We start from the raw sequence: 21,203 nt of genomic DNA on the forward strand, positions 1-21,203 counted from the left end.
CGATTACGATGGTAAAAAGCCGAATTACACTGCCGATACGTTCATAACTTAGCGCTTCGCTAATGCTGCTTCTTTGTTCTGCTCGTATGAAGCACGGTGTAATAATTGCGCATTGGAAGCTATCCCGGAGCATGCACAGAGCCCGAGAACAGATCTGGTGGCTGGTTACAGTAGGGTTTCAAATGCAATTTCTAGGTGCAGCTCACAAATTGACTCCTGCCATTCAGCTGTTTCCTACTGACAATCAGAAATATTGCTTTTGTGCTATGTCCGATCAAATGAAATAAATGATACGTGTGTACATCTTCATTCTCCCATCTTTTGCAGCACCGGGCAGCGTAACCAGGCTCTCCGTCGTGGACGTCACGAATCGCAGTATCTCGTTGAACTGGAGCAAGCCTGAGTTTAGAGGTGGCAATGTAGACCACTATGAGATCACACACTGCACCGTGGACAGCTGTGAAGCTGCCGCCAAAGTGTCTAGAGGACTGGATTCAGAGTCGAGCGGCTGCCAGACTTTGCGAGAAACGACGGAGGCAACGCACCTCACCAACTTGCAGCCCTGGAAGTTTATCGCTATTCGTGTGGCCGCCGTGAACATCATGAAGAATGGCAGCCAGCTTATCGGGGAGGCGGCCACCCTTTGTGAGAGGACAAAAAGAGGAGGTGAGTTTCTTATGTTCAGAGTGCGTATGTTTGGGATGAGAGGGATGTGGTGACCAATTTTCTAGAAGAGAAGAGCAGACAAATTATTTTACAAGGAAAAACAAGTTCTAACGCCAATCATGTAATTATATCTGGGATGAAGCATATGAGAATAACTGAAATTTCTACCAGCACACAACGTTCTCTAGTGTATTCTGTTTGGTGTCCGTAACGCCGTGGCACATTGTACTGAAGGTAATTGACCATGAAGGTTGATTTTCATTAAGGTTAAATGATTGCTTATGAAGATTCACGAACTCAAAACTTGATTCCTTCTGACATCGTTTGCGCAAATTTGTAACTATGTTTTCTCAGCACTGGTTTGGGGAAGGTTGGTGAAATCAAGCATTTCACGTCCTCCTGTGGTTGCAGTAACTCACTTCAACCATACTGACACGTACACATGTTTATCTTTCACTGGTGGCCGCTTTCAACATTGGCTGACAAATGTTAAACGTTATCGCTCGGCGCAGGACGCGCCTGCATTGGAAGCTTCTCGGACGTTATCGATGCTTCTATCCGTCGTCTGTGGTCACCGACGCCCATGTAATCTGATTGTATGAGCGACGCGAATTGTCTAGAACTTTCTGGAAGACACGCGGGCATCAGGGATTAATCTGGAACCTTCGATGACTCAGGTATAAAAGCCGACGCGTTTCGCCGCTGATCAGATTTTCGACGATCGCCGACTGTGTTCGCCGCTATCGTTGTGCTTTGAGTGTACCTTGCTTTTGTGGGCACAGGTTCGCCCAATAAACAACCAGTTTCGTCGTACACAGTTTTACGACTGTTTTCTTCAGCGTCACTACTACGTGACATCTGGTGGAGGTGCTAGTGCGTTCATGCAGCGAACGCCCCCGCAAAGCCGCGATCCAAGCCCGAAACCGGAGGACAACGCCAACGTCACCAAGGACCAGCGAGCTAGCCGTAGGCAGCAAGGACTTCTGCCGGAGTACGGACTTCTTCCCGAGAAGACCACAGCGATCAAGGCCAAGTCAACGACCCCAATGGCAGCCCCAGCGTCCCCCATCCTGCTGCAACAACCTCGGGAGCCCCCGACCTTCCGTGGATCATCGGCTGAAGACCCTGAAACCTGGCTGGAGACATACGAGCGGATCGCGACGTTCAACAAATGGAGCGACGACGACAAGCTACGCCATGTCTATTTTTCGTTGGATGACGCTGCTCGGACCTGGTTTGAGAACAGAGAGACCACCCTGGTTACGTGGGACCTTTTTCGTGAAAACTTCGTGAGGACCTTCACGAGTGTCGTACGAAAGGAGAGGGCAGAGGTTCTCTTAGAAACCAGGGTGCAATTGCCGAACGAGAACATCGCGATCTTCACGGAGGAGATGTCTCGCCTCTTCCGCCACGCCGACCCCGACATGTCTGAAGAAAAGAAAGTTCGGTTCTTGATGCGGGGTGTCAAAGAGCAACTATTCACCGGATTGATGCGCAACCCGCCCAAGACTGTCGCCGAATTTCTTTCCGAGGCCACAACGATCGAGAAGACGCTTGAAATGCGCGCTAGGCAATACAACCGCCGTGCCCTGACCAACTACGCCGATGCTCAAGCTCTAGGCGCCGACGACCTGCGCGAGACCATCAGAGCAGTCGTTCGCGAGGAGCTGCAGAAGCTCTTACCCAGGTCGCAGCCTCAAGTGGCATCTATCGCCGCCGTCGTCAAAGAAGAAGTTCAGCGCTCACTTGGAGTTCCTGATGTGCAGCCGCAATCGCCGCAACCCCAGCCGGAAGCGCTGACTTACGCCGCCGTTGCCCGTCGTCAAGGCCCTCCTTCACGCTCGCACCAGGGCCAAGTAACGCCGCAGTTCCGTCGCCCACCGCCGCCGCCGCAGCCAGCACGCCCGCCCGTCACCCAGCGCAGCTACCCGAGAAAGACGGACATTTGGCGCGCCCCCGACCACCGCCCGCTCTGCTATCACTGCGGGGAAGCTGGTCATGTCTACCGCCGATGCCCATACCGCGAGATGGGCCTACGAGGGTTCGCCGTCAACGCGCCGCGTCCACAGCTTGGCGAGCGGCCACGTGACATCGCCGACTACCTCGCCGGAGCCCAGTGGCAACCACGACGACCCTCACGCTCGCCGTCACCAGGACGTTACCTGTCGCCGCAGCGCCGACCATACACTGGCCCAGCCCGGGGCCGGTCCGTGAGCCCCTATCCGGGAAACTAAAGGCAGCAACCGATGGAGGTGCGGTTGCTGTACGACGCAATGCCGAAGATCCTCCGACGCCGCCGACGACGACGATTCGCGATTCATCACGACGAGATATCAGCACGCCGCCTAGCAACAGCCTTGACAACACTTCGCCGCCGAAAGAAGACCTTCCGACGCGACGTAGCAGCAGCAGAGCAAGCCGACGCAGCCGTGATCCGACGCCACGAATTAACCGCAACGCCAGACGCCGGTCTACCGATCTAGACGTGCTCATCGATGGCCATAACGTCACCGCTCTCGTCGACACTGGAGCCGACTATTCCGTCTTCAGTGGCCCGTTCGCCGCCAAGTTGAAGAAGGTGAAAACAGCCTGGCAAGGACCCGATATCCGGACAGCGGGAGGCCACCTAATAACGCCGACTGGAATCTGCACAGCGCGAGTCACGGTAAACAACCGCACTTACCCGGCGAGCTTCGTAATCCTGCAGCACTGCTCCAGGGATGTCATCCTAGGCATGGACTTTCTAAATCAACACGGTGCAGTCATCGACTTAAGGTCCAAGTCGATAACGCTTTCAACGCACAACGCGATACCACCGCATACAAGCATAAGTTACCATGCCTTGAATGTGCTTGAAGAACAAGTCACCGTTCCGCCTCGCTCCAGCGTAATGATTTCCGTCGGCACCGAAGTGCCTGCAGACATGGAGGGCGTCATTGAGGGCGATCATCACTTACTGCTCGACCGTGAAATTTGCGTCGCTAGAGGCATAGCTGAGCTACGTGCAGGGAAAGCAACGGTGATGCTCACGAACTTCAGCCCCGAATACAAGCACATTAACAAAGGCACCACGGTCGCCTACATCGACGAAATAGTACAAGCCAGCAGTGCTTTCGCCTTCACGGATTCCAGTGCACCCGCAACGACGACTATAATACCTGAACCAACTTTCGACGTCAATCAGAACCTTCCCAGGCATAAGAAAGAACGACTAAAAGCTCTGCTCCTGCAATACAAGGATTGCTTCTCGTCGTCGTCAAAAGTTCGACAAACCCCTGTCGCCAAGCACCGCATCATAACCGACGAAAATGCCCGCCCATTGCGTCAGAGCCCGTACCGAGTTTCGGCGCGCGAACGCGAGGCCATAAGGCGACAAGTCGACGAAATGCTACGCGACGACATCATCCAGCCGTCCAAGAGTCCGTGGGCGTCCCCCGTGGTGTTAGTGAAGAAGAAGGATGGAACCCTACGTTTCTGCGTCGATTATCGTCGCCTCAACAAGGTCACGAAGAAGGACGTATACCCCCTCCCACGGATTGACGACGCCTTGGATCGACTGTACAATGCAAAGTATTTTTCGTCGATGGACCTCAAAACCGGCTACTGGCAAATCGAAGTCGACGAGAGGGATCGGGAGAAGACGGCCTTTATAACACCAGACGGACTGTTTGAGTTCAAGGTCATGCCGTTTGGTCTTTGCTCGGCACCTGCGACTTTCCAACGCGTCATGGATACAGTACTGGCAGGCTTGAAGTGGCAGACTTGCCTCGTCTATTTGGACGACGTCGTTGTGTTTGCCTCAAGCTTCGAAGAACACCTGCGGCGCCTTGAAACAGTTCTTCAAGCAATCAAAACCTCCGGACTCACGTTAAAGCCAGAAAAGTGCCGCTTCGCGTATGAGGAGCTCTTGTTTTTGGGCCACGTCATCAACAAGTCTGGAGTGCGCCCCGACCCTCAGAAAACTGCGGCCATCTCCAACTTTCCTCTGCCCGCTGACAAGAAGGCAGTGCGTAGATTTCTTGGACTGTGCGCCTATTACAGGCGCTTCGTTAAGGATTTTTCACGGATCGCAGAGCCACTGACGTATCTCACGAAGGCCGACGTCGAGTTCAAGTGGGAGACGCCGCAACTCGAAGCATTTGAAGAACTGAAGCGACGCCTGCAATCGCCGCCAGTACTTGCGCATTTCGACGAAAACGCCGATACCGAAGTCCACACCGACGCAAGCAGCGTAGGACTCGGCGCCGTGCTTGTGCAGAGGACTGATGGACTAGAAAGGGTTGTAAGTTACGCTAGCCGGTCGCTATCGAAGGCGGAAGCAAATTATTCCACAACAGAAAAGGAGTGCCTCGCCATCATCTGGGCTACATCAAAGTTTCGTCCCTACCTCTATGGCAGGCCCTTTAAAGTTGTGAGCGACCACCACGCCTTGTGTTGGCTAGCTAACTTGAAGGATCCTTCAGGTCGCCTCGCACGATGGAGTCTGAGACTTCAAGAATTCGACATCACCGTCGTTTACAAGTCCGGGCGAAAGCACTCTGACGCCGACTGCTTGTCTCGCGCCCCCGTCGAACCGCCGCCACAGGACGACCAGGATGACGACACTTTCTTGGGACCAATCAGTGCCGACGAATTCGCCGAACAACAGCGAGCCGACCCGGAACTAAGGAGCCTTGTAGACTACCTGGAAGGCAAGACCGTCATTGTGCCGAAGGTGTTCAGGCGAGGATTGGCGTCGTTTTTCTTGCAAAACGACATTCTCCTAAAGAAGAACTTCTCGCCTCTCCGAGCCAACTACCTCCTCGTGGTACCCTCAGCATTGCGTCCAGAGGTTCTGCAAGCTCTCCATGACGACCCAACGGCTGGACATCTCGGTTTTTCACGCACTCTCGCGAGGATACAAGAAAAATACTACTGGCCTCGCCTCTCTGCCGACGTCGCCCATTACGTAAGGACATGCCGAGACTGTCAGCGACGCAAAACACCGCCGACAAGGCCAGCCGGACTTCTACAGCCAATCGAGCCACCTCGCCGACCGTTCCAGCAGATCGGGATGGACTTACTGGGGCCTTTTCCGACGTCGACGTCCGGAAATAAATGGATCGTCGTCGCTACGGACTACCTAACCCGCTACGCCGAAACAAAAGCCTTGCCCAAAGGCAGTGCCGCCGAGGTAGCCCGATTCTTCGTTGAGAACATCCTCCTGCGTCACGGTGCCCCAGAAGTCCTCATCACCGACAGAGGCACGGCCTTTACGGCAGAACTAACTCAAGCCATCCTGCGGTACAGCCAGACAAGCCATCGCCGCACCACCGCCTACCACCCGCAGACGAATGGCCTCACCGAGCGCCTAAATAAGACCATCGCCGACATGCTGGCAATGTACGTCGACGTCGAACACAAGACGTGGGATGCCATCCTTCCGTACGTGACCTTCGCATACAACACGGCCGTGCAAGAAACGACGCACATGGCGCCGTTCAACTTGGTCTACGGAAGGAACCCGGCAACGACGCTTGACGCCATGCTACCAGACGTCGCTGACGAAGAAAATCTCGACGTTGCCACTTATTTGCAGCGTGCCGAAGAAGGTCGACAGCTCGCCCGACTGCGCATCAAGAACCAGCAGAGGACCGACAGCCGACACTACAACCTTCGACGACGCTACGTCGAGTACCAGCCCGGTGACCGTGTTTGGGTCTGGACTCCGATACGCCGACGAGGACTTAGCGAGAAGCTGTTACGTCGCTATTTCGGACCATATAAGATCACCCGACGTATTGGCGCACTGGACTATGAGGTCGTGCCAGACGGCATTTCGCAATCACAGCGGCGCCGGGCACGACCTGAAGTCATCCACGTGGTGCGTCTTAAGCCTTTCTACGCCCGCTGACAAACTTAGGTACTTTGTTATTTTGTTATTGTTTTTTGTTATTTTGTTTATTACGCATGGTTTTGTTTTCGCTTTTGTGTTTGTTTGTAGCATCGGGACGATGCTTTTTAAGGGGAGGGTATTGACACGTACACATGTTTATCTTTCACTGGTGGCCGCTTTCAACATTGGCTGACAAATGTTAAACGTTATCGCTCGGCGCAGGACGCGCCTGCATTGGAAGCTTCTCGGACGTTATCGATGCTTCTATCCGTCGTCTGTGGTCACCGACGCCCATGTAATCTGATTGTATGAGCGACGCGAATTGTCTAGAACTTTCTGGAAGACACGCGGGCATCAGGGATTAATCTGGAACCTTCGATGACTCAGGTATAAAAGCCGACGCGTTTCGCCGCTGATCAGATTTTCGACGATCGCCGACTGTGTTCGCCGCTATCGTTGTGCTTTGAGTGTACCTTGCTTTTGTGGGCACAGGTTCGCCCAATAAACAACCAGTTTCGTCGTACACAGTTTTACGACTGTTTTCTTCAGCGTCACTACTACGTGACAATACTATCGGCCATGTGATGGATACTTAGACGGAACACACTCTGGTCAAATGAAAACATTGTTAGTAGAACAGGTCACTCCTGAACCTTAAATAAACAAGAGTTGACGTCTCGGGATGTGAACTAATTCCTTATTCACAATGAGCCAGTTGTATTATACTACGTTGTATAAACGAAATATGCCAACAGCATTACTTGATCTAACGCACTGTGCGCTATTTCATAAATCATGGGTCTTTAATCCCAATTTCAAATTGAAAGAGACTTTCCGATATATCTTGTCAGGTGAGTTTTGTGACACAAAGGAGGTGGAAGGACTAAAGCACATTTCGTGCGACGAGCCCAAATGACAGACCATTGACAAAATCGGCACTTGTTCTTTTATTAGGCACGTAATGCAGCGAAACCCAGTCTTGTAAGGGATGTATCCTTTTGTACGAGTGATCTATGCATCGTATATATAGGAATGGCAGCAACACCCATAACACAGATGCTACATAACTATGCATGAGTTAGACGGCAAACCTAGCTTTTCTTCATTCTTTAAAAGTTGTTTTCGTCTTGTTCTGCTTTGCATACGGTAGTAAGGCGTTGTCCTAAATACTAATCGAAGTAATTCCAAAGTTCCGTGGACACTCACAGCAAACATACTCACGCTCTGTAACTGAAGTCAAGACACACATATCAGAGGCCCTATCGTACATTTCCCTTATTATTGCGATAGCAATTATATGGACACTCAAAAGCAGATTTCTGCCGTCGGCGTCGCCGTCGCCGTCGGCGTCGCCGTCGCCGTCGCCGTCGCCGTCGCCGTGAGGTTCCGTATGACGTCATTTGGAGATGAAATCGTCGCCGCGCGCCGAACGCTGTATGTGCGAGTGAAAGGGCGCGAGGGGCGCGTCTTTCACGGGGAGTGAACGCACGGCGGAGAACAAACGCGCGTTCTGCGCCGTGCTCGCTTAAGGGCTGCAGAAGTAGGCGTCTCTTTTCTCCTTTACAATCACCATATATGTAGAGCAAACGCGCCTTCTTCGGACGCGCGAGAGGCCGTGGGGGAGGGGGAGGGAAGGGAGGCGACGTTTAGCTGCGGCACCAAGTGCCTATTTATATCAGAGGCTCCAGCAACAGTCACCAACGCCGCACGCATTTTGAGCTAACGCGGGCAAAACGCCGATGGCGTCGACAACAGTTCTGCGTGTTGTTGCTACCAAAGCCGCTCACCTTACTTCGTATGACATTGCTGTGTTGCTATCGCATTCATTGCTTCGCCCTTAGGGCGAAACTGTGACATTTTCTTTTTTTGTCAACTCCATGGCGCTATATATAGCAGTTGGATCTTTAACTACATGGCAGCTGGATTAAAATCATAGCAGACAACATTCAGTTCTGAAAGAGCATTTAAAAGGGCGCGCATTTTTCGCGTTTACCACTCATAAAAGCAACCGATTCTACCGTCGAAGAAGGAGCGCTACACGACTCGTCTGATTGCGATTCACGTCCCTAATGATTTTGCTTCGACAACCAAAAACCTGGTACAGACTACCAGTAAATAAACAAAAACATCACTAGCACAAAAACGGGAGTAATAATTATTTGTAAAGCGCCACCTCGAGGAAGCCTGGCACAGCATCTCTGCATTCGGTTCGATTAACCGCCGCGAGGCGTCAGCAGTGTTCAGTCTTGAAAATCTTGAAGCAGAGCAGTACTCCTTATTTGTTTGTTTTATTTCTATGCTAACGCTTACGTCCTGCCTTTTAAGCTTGAACGGTGACGTACACGAATCTTCGGCCTCACATTCCTGAGGTTTATTTCCTTTTTCAATTTCAACCGATGCATTGGGATTAACGACGCTTATATTACCACAACTTTTTGCGTGTTCAGCCGCCTAAGTGCGCCAGAAAACGTGAGCGCCCTTCCAGGTGTATTTCATGCATACGTGGTTGCGTATCTGCGCGCTGTGGTAAACACATGGAAATAATAATCAATCAAGCAATCAATCAATCAATCTATGACTTTGATTTCCTTTTCATTGTGAAAAAAGTAGGCAGGATCCGAGAGAAAGCTTAAAGAGCTAGACGATAGTTCTGCTCCGTTTTACAGTCAACAGCATCTGTAGCAAAGCACATATTTCCCAAAATAACATAATGGACGTTTGAAAAATATTCACAGCCAAAAACATCACACACAAAAAGCATCAATAGCCATACATGCTATTGCACAAATCAAAGAATAAGCTTACAAAAACACATATTAATACTGAACACATGGTATACGCCTAATAAATAAAAACACTTAAGAAGTAGAAATACTTAGAATAGTGATTATAGCAGCAGATACATTTGACTGGCATATTGGACACACATTTCCCTACAAATAACATGTGCGCAATTATTCAGGTGCACTGATGTCCGGGTACATAATTTAATTGCAATGTTTGTGCTAGATAAAGGATCAAAGCCATCTTTGAAAAGTGCATTAGGCAAAGAGGGCTCTGTGTAAGTTAAGGATTTCTTTCTGTGGTATGCACGGGGAGTGTGAACATGCTATTTTTCTTTTTATCGTTTTTCCCAGATACTGGTATTTTCTAATAATTGGGCAATTGAAATAGTAACGGAAAGGTTAAACTTATGAGGATGATATAAAGCTTATTGATTAGCTGTTCACAAAAGCAGAAGAAAAAAAAGACATTCTAAAAGAAGATTTGTGTTTCACTGAGCAAAAAATTTAGGTAGAACTCAGCAATTGGATGATTGCGACGTCTTCACAACTGCGCGCGAGCGTCCCAGGTGAGCTTTCACGCTGATTAATCCCCAAGAGGACCTTTCTATACCTGGCATTTCTTCCAAACATGAGATTTTGTGCACACTGTGACGCGCTCAAGAAGCCCCAAGTTTTCTGTTAAATACCTACGAATTGGGTGAAGCAAGCCTACAATGTTATGGATACGGGAGATATTAAGCATGAAATGCTTATAGCTCCTGTCGTCGACGACCTTCAAGTGACCTTGAGCCAAAAGTCAGAGCCGTTATCCGGGTATAGTTTCGAGAACAAAACGACATCAAGGCAGCCAGTCAAAAGTTCAGCAAAATATGTCACTCTCTGGTCCCCAACCCTTTGTACAGGCCGCATTACATACGCTAGTTACTGCCAAAACAAGTTAAAAAAGTATTGCTTCTGAGTTCTTCCTAATGTTCGCTCACAATATAACTCAAGCTGTAACTTCTAGCACATTGAAGTTTCATTTGTCATTGCCAATAGCCACGAAAAGGCAGATACAGGGCACAATATACTTAATTGTCATTTCTTGGCGCTGAGACAGGGTTGCCGGTGCTCTTTTTTCAACGCCAGCAGTCCGTGAGTTCCACGGCGCGGGTTTTGCGCCAGCTCAAGAGATGGCGCCACGCTGCTTGACCAAGCTGGCAGCGTCAGACGCGCCGCTAGTGGCTGTTTCGCCGAGACGAGACTTGCAATAAGGTTCTGTCTGTGACAGGAAGCTATTTCGTCCATATGGACCAGTGCGCAGTATCGCGTGCTGCAGTGTGGTGTGTTGTGATGTGTTGAGGTGGGCAGTTACGAACATGCACTATACCCATTTTAAGATTGCGGCTAGTATCATCTCCAACAAGACTGCTTTGCCGGTAGCCATTTCATGCTTACTCTCGATTACGCGAGATCCATACATTTTCATTTTATTTATTTATCTGGTGGTGTTTACCTCTGTTGTCCAGGATAGCAGCCAAATGCTCTAACAATTAGACCACGATCACGCGCATGCTTCTTTTGTGCCACAGTCGTTCTTTAAAACTTCTGACACGTGCCTCATGTGCCAGTCTCTCCAATTCTTCTCTCCTGAAAGCTAGAACATTGATAAACTGTGGCAGACTCCACTGTTTTCGCCATCAGGCAATATTTATCGCCAGAAGAACGTGCCAGTCTGCCCTTACCGCAATCGAATCAAAAACGGACAACATATGTTATAACATCTATATGCACTGTTTTGGCAAGATTTGTAATGAGTACACGTACTTGCAGGCGTGTCGGTCATTTGCTGGTACTCCTTCGTTTTGTGTCCCAGTTTACCCTATTTTCCTTATGTAAGGGGTTGCCTTTTATCTGGTTTATTTGGCTGATTGTCTTTTATCTGGAAATACAGTTCTACTGCCACCAAACTTAGTGAGGTTATGTACCGCACATTCCAGAAGATAGATTTTTCACTCTGATTTTTCATTCTGATGGCTGGTACTCGCACTAGTGTTTTCATAGGCATGGCTTCGAATATCAGAAAAATTACCACTGATGTTATCTTTTTATTATCATACGCTGCTCCCGGACGAAAGCAGACAGTATGTTCAAGTGGATTACTCTGCTAACTAAACACGACTTACAATAGTTGCTTTTAAGTATTCCTCTTTAAGGAATTGATACGTTGCTGACTGCGCCACGCAATACCACCATAAAAACATCGGTAACCTGTTTGAGTACTATCTTGCCATCTGGTCTGCCATCTGCTACACAACAGATGGCAGACCCATTTGATGCTTGTCCTCGTCCTCCTCATTTCATCATGAAGAGCGATGACAACGACCTTTGAAGTTCAGTTTTGCGGAATGAAAGCCTGTCGGAGTGATCTCCTACTAATGCCACTTTAAAAGAAGGAGCGACAACATCACCATATATTCTTTATGCCTCAGATAAAAGACGACATTCTAACAAGTATTTTTTGCATAAGGTTCAACTCGTGCTATGATGTGGTTCATGAGTGTACTAGGATTGCCATCGATATGAATATCTTCAACAAGCACCATGTTGTCAACAAGTTTACAATTTACGCACACATGTATTACTTCATACACACACAAACACACGCACATGCTCGCACGCACCCCCCCCCCCCCACGCACACACACACGCATGCAAATGTGCACACACACAGGACCCTTGACACTCGGCATTACAGTATTATTTATTCTTTACTGTAATTGCTTGGATGAAACGACATCATGAAAGAACAAAAACATCCAAACAACGTGTGTGGCATACCTTTTTCGCACGTTTTGCAGTGCCCGGAAGACCAGAAGACATGAGCACAACAGCCAACACAGACTCAATCGAGATCCGTTGGGAACGTCCACTTGTGCCCAATGGAGATGTATCCCAGTACAAAGTCGACGTCTGCAGCCAAGATGAGCATAATGAAACTAAGTGCGAAACCCGCACAGTTCTTGGACGCGAAACTCACACTCTCATCAAACACCTGCTACCATGGACTATCTACTCAGTATCAGTGGCTGCACAGAACATTGAAGACACCACTGTGTTGGAAAGCGAATCAGTGAGGACAACTGTGAGAACGCCTCCTGCGGGTAAGCCTAAATATTCTATTATTGAGTACACTACTATTCACCAAGTTGATTTTCGTAAGTTGCGGGTAATTGGAAGCGGCTGTATGCCTATGCTTTACGCCTGGAAGAATACCACGCTAGCTGGAAGAAGGTTATACTTCAACTGCTTTTCCTCCGTGAATGTAAATTCTAAGCTAATCGAAAAATAAAGGTCGTTGTGTGATTACCTGTGGTGGATTAGTACTATCGTGATCTCCAACACTATTTTCCAAGATGTTAGAGTTTCATCCTAAACCGAGTTTCACAAAGATTTACGGCGACCACTATCTGCGTCGCCATTGTGTATCTAGCATTTCGCGTAGCTAACATACTGTGTTATTAAAATTACTATTACTCTAACTTGGAAGACCCGTTTAGCGATCCAAAGAAAATCAAAATATTTTTGCAAATGAAGGAGGTTGCGCATTTCAGCAGTCAAGGCTAGTAAAGATGTTCAATTTCGTTCTCTTATCAGCCAATTTAAATTAAATTCTCGGGTTTACGTGTGAAAACCACGAGCTGATGATGAGGCATGGCGTAGTGAGGGACACCAAAGTAATTTTGACTTCTTGGATTTCGTTGACGAGCACCAAATGCACGGGCGCTTTTGCATTTCGCCCCATCGAAATACTGCCGGGATTTGACCCCGTGACCTCGTGCTTAGCAGCGCAGTGCCAAAGCCACGGCGGGTAACTTATAAGGCAATTAATGGCATGCTGACGCAGGAACTGGATTTCTTGGGTATCGCTGTGGCCTATCTAATGACACGTCTGCTTGGTTCAGTTTTCGTGCTGACGACACATATTGTTTTAAAAAGTCGATGTTTTGTCCGAAAGGCGAAGCGTCGATTGCGATAGCAAGTTAGTGCACAGCTATACGAAATAAGGATAGTTTTACCGGTCGTCTACACATGTAAATTGCGTCACGCGCGCGCGAGCAAACATGAACGTATCTCACTCGATGACCGCGGAAACTAGCTGTCAAAATGCTGTAGTGAGTAAGTGCGGCAGCATCAGCGAGCGAATTGACCTTCGTGGTGCCTCTCGCATCAACGCGAACTAAGCCGCGAAAACACAGCGCGCGGCGGACTCTGTCCTCGTTGCATAATGCTTTCAAGATACAGCGGCCCAGGTGGGCGCGCGCTCCCGCCTGGGCCACCCAGAGTACAAGGCGCCCCCCTCCGTACCCTCTCCCGGAGCCTTGCGGCCCGGGCAGGCGCGTGCGACCGTCCGGGCCGCATGGAGTGAAACGCGCCCACATCTCCTCTGTGCCCTCCCCCCAGTGCCATGCGCGCTTCCTTCCCGCTTTCGTCCCTTGCGTGCGTGAGATTGAGCCGCGATCGCAGGCTCACCCTCGCGCACTTACACTCGCACATACAGCGCACGGCGACATGTTTATCGCCCTTGGACTTTATTTGGAACCTCACGCCGACGGCGATTGCAGCGGCAGAAATGCGCCTGGATTATTCATATAATTGCAAGCATATGTTTTTTTTTCAGCTGGGAATAAACAGAAAATGTGCCACCGCTTTGTTCACAAAAAATGTGGGCAGCTTGCACTAGGCGCGCAAGGCTGGAGTAAACATCGCAGCTGGTGACCGACCTAGCTTCTTCCAGGTTTTACTAGGCTTGGCTAAGTTTTGCTATGAAGTGATAAGTGCTGCTAGGCACGGTATTCCGAATCGGCTCGCCGCCGACGCGCAGATTCACGCTTGGCCGCGTGATGCGCTTCAATATGAGCGGCTTCTTCTTCGGGTGTCCGGATCTTCTTTGGTCGTCCCACGTCAAAGCTATATGTACTCACAACAGAGTCAACGAGAGTTCTGTCGCCTGTGCGGCGGCTCCGAGCTTTATCTCCCCGGTGACGTCACGGCCAAGCTGCGCCTCCACACTTGCCGGAGCGTGGCTGGTCGAAACCTGCTGAGCCGCCGGCTGCGGCGCCGGCTGCAGTCACGGACATGGCGCGCGTTCAGCGCGAACGGAAAGAAACGCGGACGGCGTCGGCAGCAGCTCTGCGCGTTGCCTCGTTAGTGCTGCTACAATTTCTTTCTTCATCTCTCTTTCTCGATTTCATTTTCTCTTTCTCTCTCCCGAGCTCAGAGCGCGCCGCGCGCATGCTCTCCATCTCTCACCTTAACGTCCCATGTCAAGGCAACATCTGCACGGCAAGGAGAGGAGGCGAAACATACACCGCTCCGCGAGGTGGTTTCTAGGCAACGCGTGGTGACGTCATCGCCAGGCGCAGTTTTTTGTTTGCACTACGCGGCCTAAATACGAGCTTAAACAGCTCCGCTGTTAAAATCATCACGAAAATTGAGCTGACGCTATTTTAAATAAGGCAAAACATTTGTTACGACCACGTTGCAGACCAACGTGTAGCTGTTCAACTTGTAAAGAAGAACAACTAGCACGATTTCGAAGAAACGCAACGAATTCGAATATATTCTCAAGTCCTGTCTTCTTAAGTTCTCAGATTTATTTACAATACACATGTGCGTTCTGCGGTGTAAGCGAATGATAGCCAATTGTACATGTCTTTCATTTCAGCCCCCAGCATGCCACGGAACTTGAAAACGACAGAACTACATCACTCTATCAGCATCGCCTGGGATGAGCCTGAATTTAAACGGGGACCACTACATGGATATAACATATCCTGGATCATAGAAGACTGGCTTGGCCGAATAACGTCAGAGGGATCGATGGCTACAAATAACACTGAAGCCCAGCTTTCAACATGGAAACCATACTCCAATTACACATTGTCTGTGAGAGCATTTCATCAGATTGAAGATGGCAAACCTCTCTACGGTGACGCGGCGCTGACGGCTTTCAAAACGGCTGTGGACGGTGAGCTTTCGAAACATACGCTGCCCATATCCTTAAGTTGAAATGTTGTGGCGTTGGCACAGATACACTGCCATTATCTATTGTCATTTGCGAAAACACTACACAGAGCAGCTCAAGTGCCACTACTTCCACAGAAGCCGCCTATCGGTTCGCGTTGTACAAACAAGGTGTTAGCATAGCAATGTCAGCATGTACATATAGACAAGCATGTAAAAGATAAGGGTACGTGCTACAATCTGAAGTCGCACATAACAAGGTCCCATGGGAATTTGCATATTTAAATGCCCGAAGAAGCCGCCTTCATACGATTCTCTTCATATGCGATAACAACGAGAGAAACAATACTTTCTCTTGAATCACTGGTATGTATACCCGATAAATTGCAGTAAGTGAGTGATGTCTCATGCATGCTCTCAAAAACATTCTAACGGCATTTTTAATCTCTATTTTTTTCTATGGATGGTAGCTTAGGAAATCCCGTTGCTAGGCTACGTTCATGGGCTCGTGAACAGTCAAACACACAGTCGGTTCACGAAGAAAAAATTCGTAGATTTATATTTCTGCCCGGGCTCTTTAAGGGTTCAATCAATGTCAGCATGGTTTAATATCAACATCAGGGCCCCTAGTAACAAAGATTATGTTACGTAAAAGCGCTTTCCCATTGGCCAGTGGTAGCACGCCTGCCACTGACAATAGCGATCAGCACAATGAGATGAATGCGGCACTCCGGCTATAGCCAATTGCACACTGTGCTTACGTAAGAAGATATATGTCGGTACCGGACTGGATGCGTAATGGATCTAGATCCTGTGCTATTTTGTCAATAGTTCCTGGTCTGTCTGCTGCCTTCGTTGTTCCTCCTGGTGTACTGCTGGTCCTTACCGATCGGCGGTCTGTCATTCGCTGTTTTGATCAGACACATGCCTGTCATCGCCATCGCGTTGTTCCCCAATGATTCGGCCAGCCACTTCTCCAGGGAGTGCGAATGAAGTCTGAGTTTTCCGATGGGCTCCATCATCTGGTAATCGAGGAATGCATAGTGCAACATGCGTGTGCTAGTTTGCCTTTCTTTATGTATGGGGTAGGTCATGTGTCGGTAGCGAACATACTTTCAAATGCTATTGGCTGCATGAGAGAGCACCAAACACAACTTTAATGATGCAACCCTGCTGAAGAACGAGGGAATGATCAAAAGAGCAACAGATATCGCATGGTTCAAAATTCTACTTACGAAGAATTTGACCATCAGCACGTTTTACGAACACCAGCCAAGTTCAGAAAAACTATACGTGTTCTGCAAGATATTTTCTAGAGATTCACATTAACTTATTATCAACAGCGGTGAAATGCAGATTTACCATAGCCAAAGAATTTTGGACACTGAACCTGCTCCCATCCATCAAGCTTCACGGCATCGCACTAGTGTAATTCAACCAGCAGCATTTTCGAAAATGGTATTTCGAAAGGCCGTCCGAATTTTTACAACGTTCACGCTGCAAGGCCGAGAGGGTACGTCCTTCTAATAACATTCGGAATTCTGAGACTTATTTGTAACTTTCCTGCTGCGTTAGAGCAGTGTTGTAATCCTTACTAAATTCGACTCTAACGCAGGAAAGGCGTTGCGACTCTGTGGCGTAAATACACATGTTAATAAAAGGGAGTGCTCTCTCGGCGATTCTAAATGAAAGGCATTGAAAGTATTGTCGCCGCCTGCAATATATATATATATATATATATATATATATATATGAGGTTCAGCCCGTTGCCTTTTCCTTGTGCATTGCGGTGACGTTCAAGGGATAGCCTAAGCAGCAACGTCCGACATTTATGGACATGAGGATAAGCCAGTTCCAGAAAGGCGGGAAAATGTTTGAACACTTCGCAGCGACTCTTGCAAAAAGTGTGTGCTCAGAAATTAGAACAACAAGCTCTCTCGCAGTCGCTCGATTTGGCATGCGCGCGTGACATGAGTGAATGCTTAATATAATTAGGAACCTGAATTAATGGCCTTTCGTTATGACAGTGTCCCAGTGACAGCAGGCTAGACCTCTGCTTCCCATCACGCGCAAGCGATGCTTTTCGATATGGTGTTTTCCTAATTAAAGAGTTTACTGACGCATAAGATTCAGCTGGGCGTAAGACACGCAGTCTTTGTCTCTTTTCTCGCCCAAATGTTCTAGTGAAAGCGTTCTCTGCAATAACAATGTTTTATAGCCTGCATTGCGATTATCTCGCAAAAAAAGTCCTCCTGATAAGTTCACTTGAAAGTTACCTGAACATTCATGCTTGACTTTATTGTGTTTCTTGTTGCAGCTCCTGATAAAGCAAAGCTTAACACGGTGATAGGATCACGATCAGCTGCCATTTATTTGAGTGTGTACGGTTCTCCAAACGGACCCTTGGATGGTTTTGTCTGGTGGAACTGCATCAGAAGGAAGGACAGCATGGCCCACCATGAAAATAATGGCCAAGAATTGTGCACCAGGGAATCAAACACAACACAGCGGCTCCTGCTTCTGGAGAGTCTCAAGCCGTGGACATGGTACACGTTCGCGGCAAGAGCCTACAACTTGGACAAAACAGGGTCAACTTTAGAGGGAAACGAGACATGGACTCACTACAAGACGAACCCGGATGGTAAGCTCAAACGGCATGGTGCTATGTCAATGACTAAGCCCGCCGTACTAGTCACAATGCACTGCATAGGCTTATGGTATATCCAGAGACAGGGGTGCCCTATGCTTCCATACAAAGTAAAAAAATGGAAGATATTACAAATCTTTATGCGAATTCAAGAAATGAGCACACATTTAGCATCGTTCTCAACCATTTCGATCGCAACGAAATAATAACTATAGGAAGGCTTTTTACCTTTTGTGGCCTGAGAAATAGTCGCAGCTTCGCTCAAAAGGCGAAGCATTGATTGCGATAGCAAATTAGCAGACACCTATATGAAGTAAAGGTAGTAGTTTCCATCGGCCGTATAAACTTATAAACATTCGCTTACTAACTAAATTAACGAGCATGGTGTCACTGCGCGCAGGAGGAAACATGAACACGTCTAATTCGATGAGCGCGCGCACTCGCTGTCAAAGTGTGTGAACAGCAGCGAGTGAATTTACCTTCGTGATGACTCTTGTTTCAACGCGAACTAAGCGGCGAGAGTACAGCGCACACGAAGCTATCAGCACTCGGCGAACTCTGTCCATATCGCAGGTCGCTGTCAAGCTAGGCCCCGCGCGGCCGCGGTGTACGCAGGCGCAGCCAGAGTAGTACCCCTCCCCCCCTCTCCTTTCTCTCCGATGCCTTGTGGGCGACGGAAGACGGCGCGCTCCCTTGCGCGCGCGAGATTGAGCCACCATAGTCGGCGCACCCTCACATGCATTCACTCGCTGATACAGCATACCGCGCGCGGCGACGATCTTATCGCCCTTAGACTTTATACGGAATCTCATGGTGACGCCGACGACGCCGGCAGAAACGCGCCTGCAGTGTCGATATAATTGCTATCGCAAGAAAACAAAGCTAAAGTGTTACGATTCCAGATCTGCAAATTTAACGGCACCTGGATCTCCTTAGCCGCCATTTCTTTTGCTTCACGGCTACTGATACCTAAGATTGCTAAAGCGTGAATTTCAGCAATGCTTCGCGCCTGTATTTCACACTGGTGCCTTGACAAAACCAGCTACTTAGACATCGATTCAATTTCACACAAAAGCCGAAGGGCTGTTGTTAAAAAACAATAAACCGAGTAGGATGCAACTGATGTTCGCATACCTGCACAGGGGAGATATTTATTTCAGACCTCCATTCTTCTAATATTTGCCGGAAATCAGTAGCTCTATAAAAGTCGCAATTGCGCCCGGAAAGCGAAGCACTAACAGTGAGAGCAAAGTATTATACATCGACAAGAAGTATGGTTCGAAGTTTTATGGGCCGTACAAATTGCAGTAAACATTCATTTACTCAAACAACCATTATGAACCGGCATCAAAGAACTCCGGCGGCAGCACGATCGGACCAAACATGCTCTGGCAGGGCCACGCGAACCGTATCTTGCAAGCGATCTGCGAAGCGGACTAAGAGTGCCGAATGCAGATAGCTCTGCGGGCTGTGTTTTCGCCGCTTCGTGTTGGAGAGAGACGCACGGGCCCATATCTTGAAAGCGTTCTACAAAAGGGGCAAAGTGTGCCGAGATCTTCGTGAGCGCTGTGTTCTTGCCGCTTCGTTAGCGTTCAAGCGACAGGCAGCACGAATGTAAAGCCGCCCGCTGCTGCGGGCTCCGCTGCGGGTGCTGCTACTGGATGCATGGGCTGACGGACAGTTTTCTCGTTGGGTAAACATAGAAATACTTACGCATCTCAACTAACAAGTATGGTGCCATGCGCGCACAGGCAAATATGAAAGAATCTCACTCGACGAACGAGAGCGTTCCCTGTCACAACGGGTGTTCGCATCGTCGACAGATTAGCTCCAAGATACGGCGCGCGGGCCGCCCAGGCAAGCCACGGCCGGGGTAGAGGAGGAAACGCGCGCACTCCTAACCTATCACGTGATTGATCACGTGTCCACCAACATTGGGCGAGCGGAAAGACGGTGCGCATAATGCCACCATCCTTCTCGGTTCACGTTCGCACGCTTTTTCTCGCACGCGCAGCACATTGCGTGTTGGGAGGATCCTATTGCACTTCGACTTTGTACGGAACATCAATGCGACAGTGACAGTAACGGCGGCGCCAAAAGTTGGCGTGGATATTAACGTCCTATTGTGTCCATATAACTGCTCTCGCAATAAACTGAAGCATCAGGCTCACAATTTCGCAAATGCGCACATGAAAGAAGACGTTGGAATTCTGTAAGCTGTGTATTCAAGCAACTAAGGCAACAATGTCCACTACATCATTTTGGACTTTAATCAAAATAATAGGTTCCCTTACATTATTTTGGCTTAATTTCCCATTTGCCAATCTTTGGCATGCAGTGGCGAGCGGTGTACTATACATATATTTTTTTTTTGCCTTGGAGACTTTCTATTATATTCGGTAAAGTGTTTTAAAACTGATAACTTTCTGTATTGTGTGGGGAAACAGGCAGGACAGTATACCTCGGACATCAAAAAAGTTACGTTGAGCGCACGAATTTAGTATCTGATAAGACAAAAAACTGAAATATCATAATGACACAGCATACACGCACTCATGCTGATGATTCTTATCGTACTATATCCACCTGTGTAAGTTAGCCTATCATCTTAGCACACGGAAGTTCCCGTCGAAATTATGAGCTTCAATCTGACTTCGATATAGTACAAAGGCAACTCCCAGAAATTCTTAGGTTGTTCTTTCCTCCATCCTCCCACTCCATCTTAATAATGCAAATTTCCTCATTTCGTTCATCCATGTATTCATCTTCCAAGCAAATCGATGTTTCCTTTCTATTGCCACTAACTTTCTTCTGAATAATCCGTTCTACGACTCTTTGTACACTCTTAAAACGAACGGAGTGCCAAGTGTTTCGGAAGTGGCGCGCGTCCCGAATGTCCCTCCTTTTATGGAGAGTTGTTTTACTCGCAGATCTAGGGCGTTCACAGTTTTTCGGCACTAGGGAGCCTTTATGCGCACACAGGCAGATCGTAAGGATCCTGATGAAAACTTCCTATGCGGCACCGGATTTCCCTAGGCCAGCCTGATTTGCGCGCCTGTTTGCCGCCTGACACCTTAGCCCGACATACGCCGAGGGCTGGCACCTCAGCAGAAATGCCAACCGAATAATTGAAATGCCTATTTTGTATCGGTTGCTGTGCTGTTGAAGAGCCTGACCCTTGACGCGCTATAGCGTAAGGCTATTACAGACTGCTTCGATTCCA

General features: G+C 48.7%; 1 protein-coding gene across 2 annotated transcripts in view; it reads left to right on the forward strand.

Annotated features, from left to right (window-relative positions):
- LOC119463440 (tyrosine-protein phosphatase Lar-like) overlaps positions 1–21,203 on the forward strand; it is a 133,323-nt gene that overhangs the window by 35,800 nt on the left and 76,320 nt on the right. For both annotated transcript variants that reach the window (XR_005194364.2, XM_037724287.2), the window contains exons 7-10: positions 328–666; positions 12,168–12,470; positions 15,035–15,337; positions 17,651–17,974. Coding sequence is in view for 1 of the 2 variants with exons in the window: in XM_037724287.2 (XP_037580215.1) it covers positions 328–666; positions 12,168–12,470; positions 15,035–15,337; positions 17,651–17,974 (1,269 nt within the window). In the remaining variant the exon portion in view is untranslated. The remainder of the gene's footprint in view (positions 1–327; positions 667–12,167; positions 12,471–15,034; positions 15,338–17,650; positions 17,975–21,203) is intronic.

The sequence above is a fragment of the Dermacentor silvarum genome, chromosome 9 (genome assembly GCF_013339745.2).
Source record: "Dermacentor silvarum isolate Dsil-2018 chromosome 9, BIME_Dsil_1.4, whole genome shotgun sequence".
Classification (NCBI taxonomy): Eukaryota; Metazoa; Arthropoda; class Arachnida; order Ixodida; family Ixodidae; genus Dermacentor; species Dermacentor silvarum.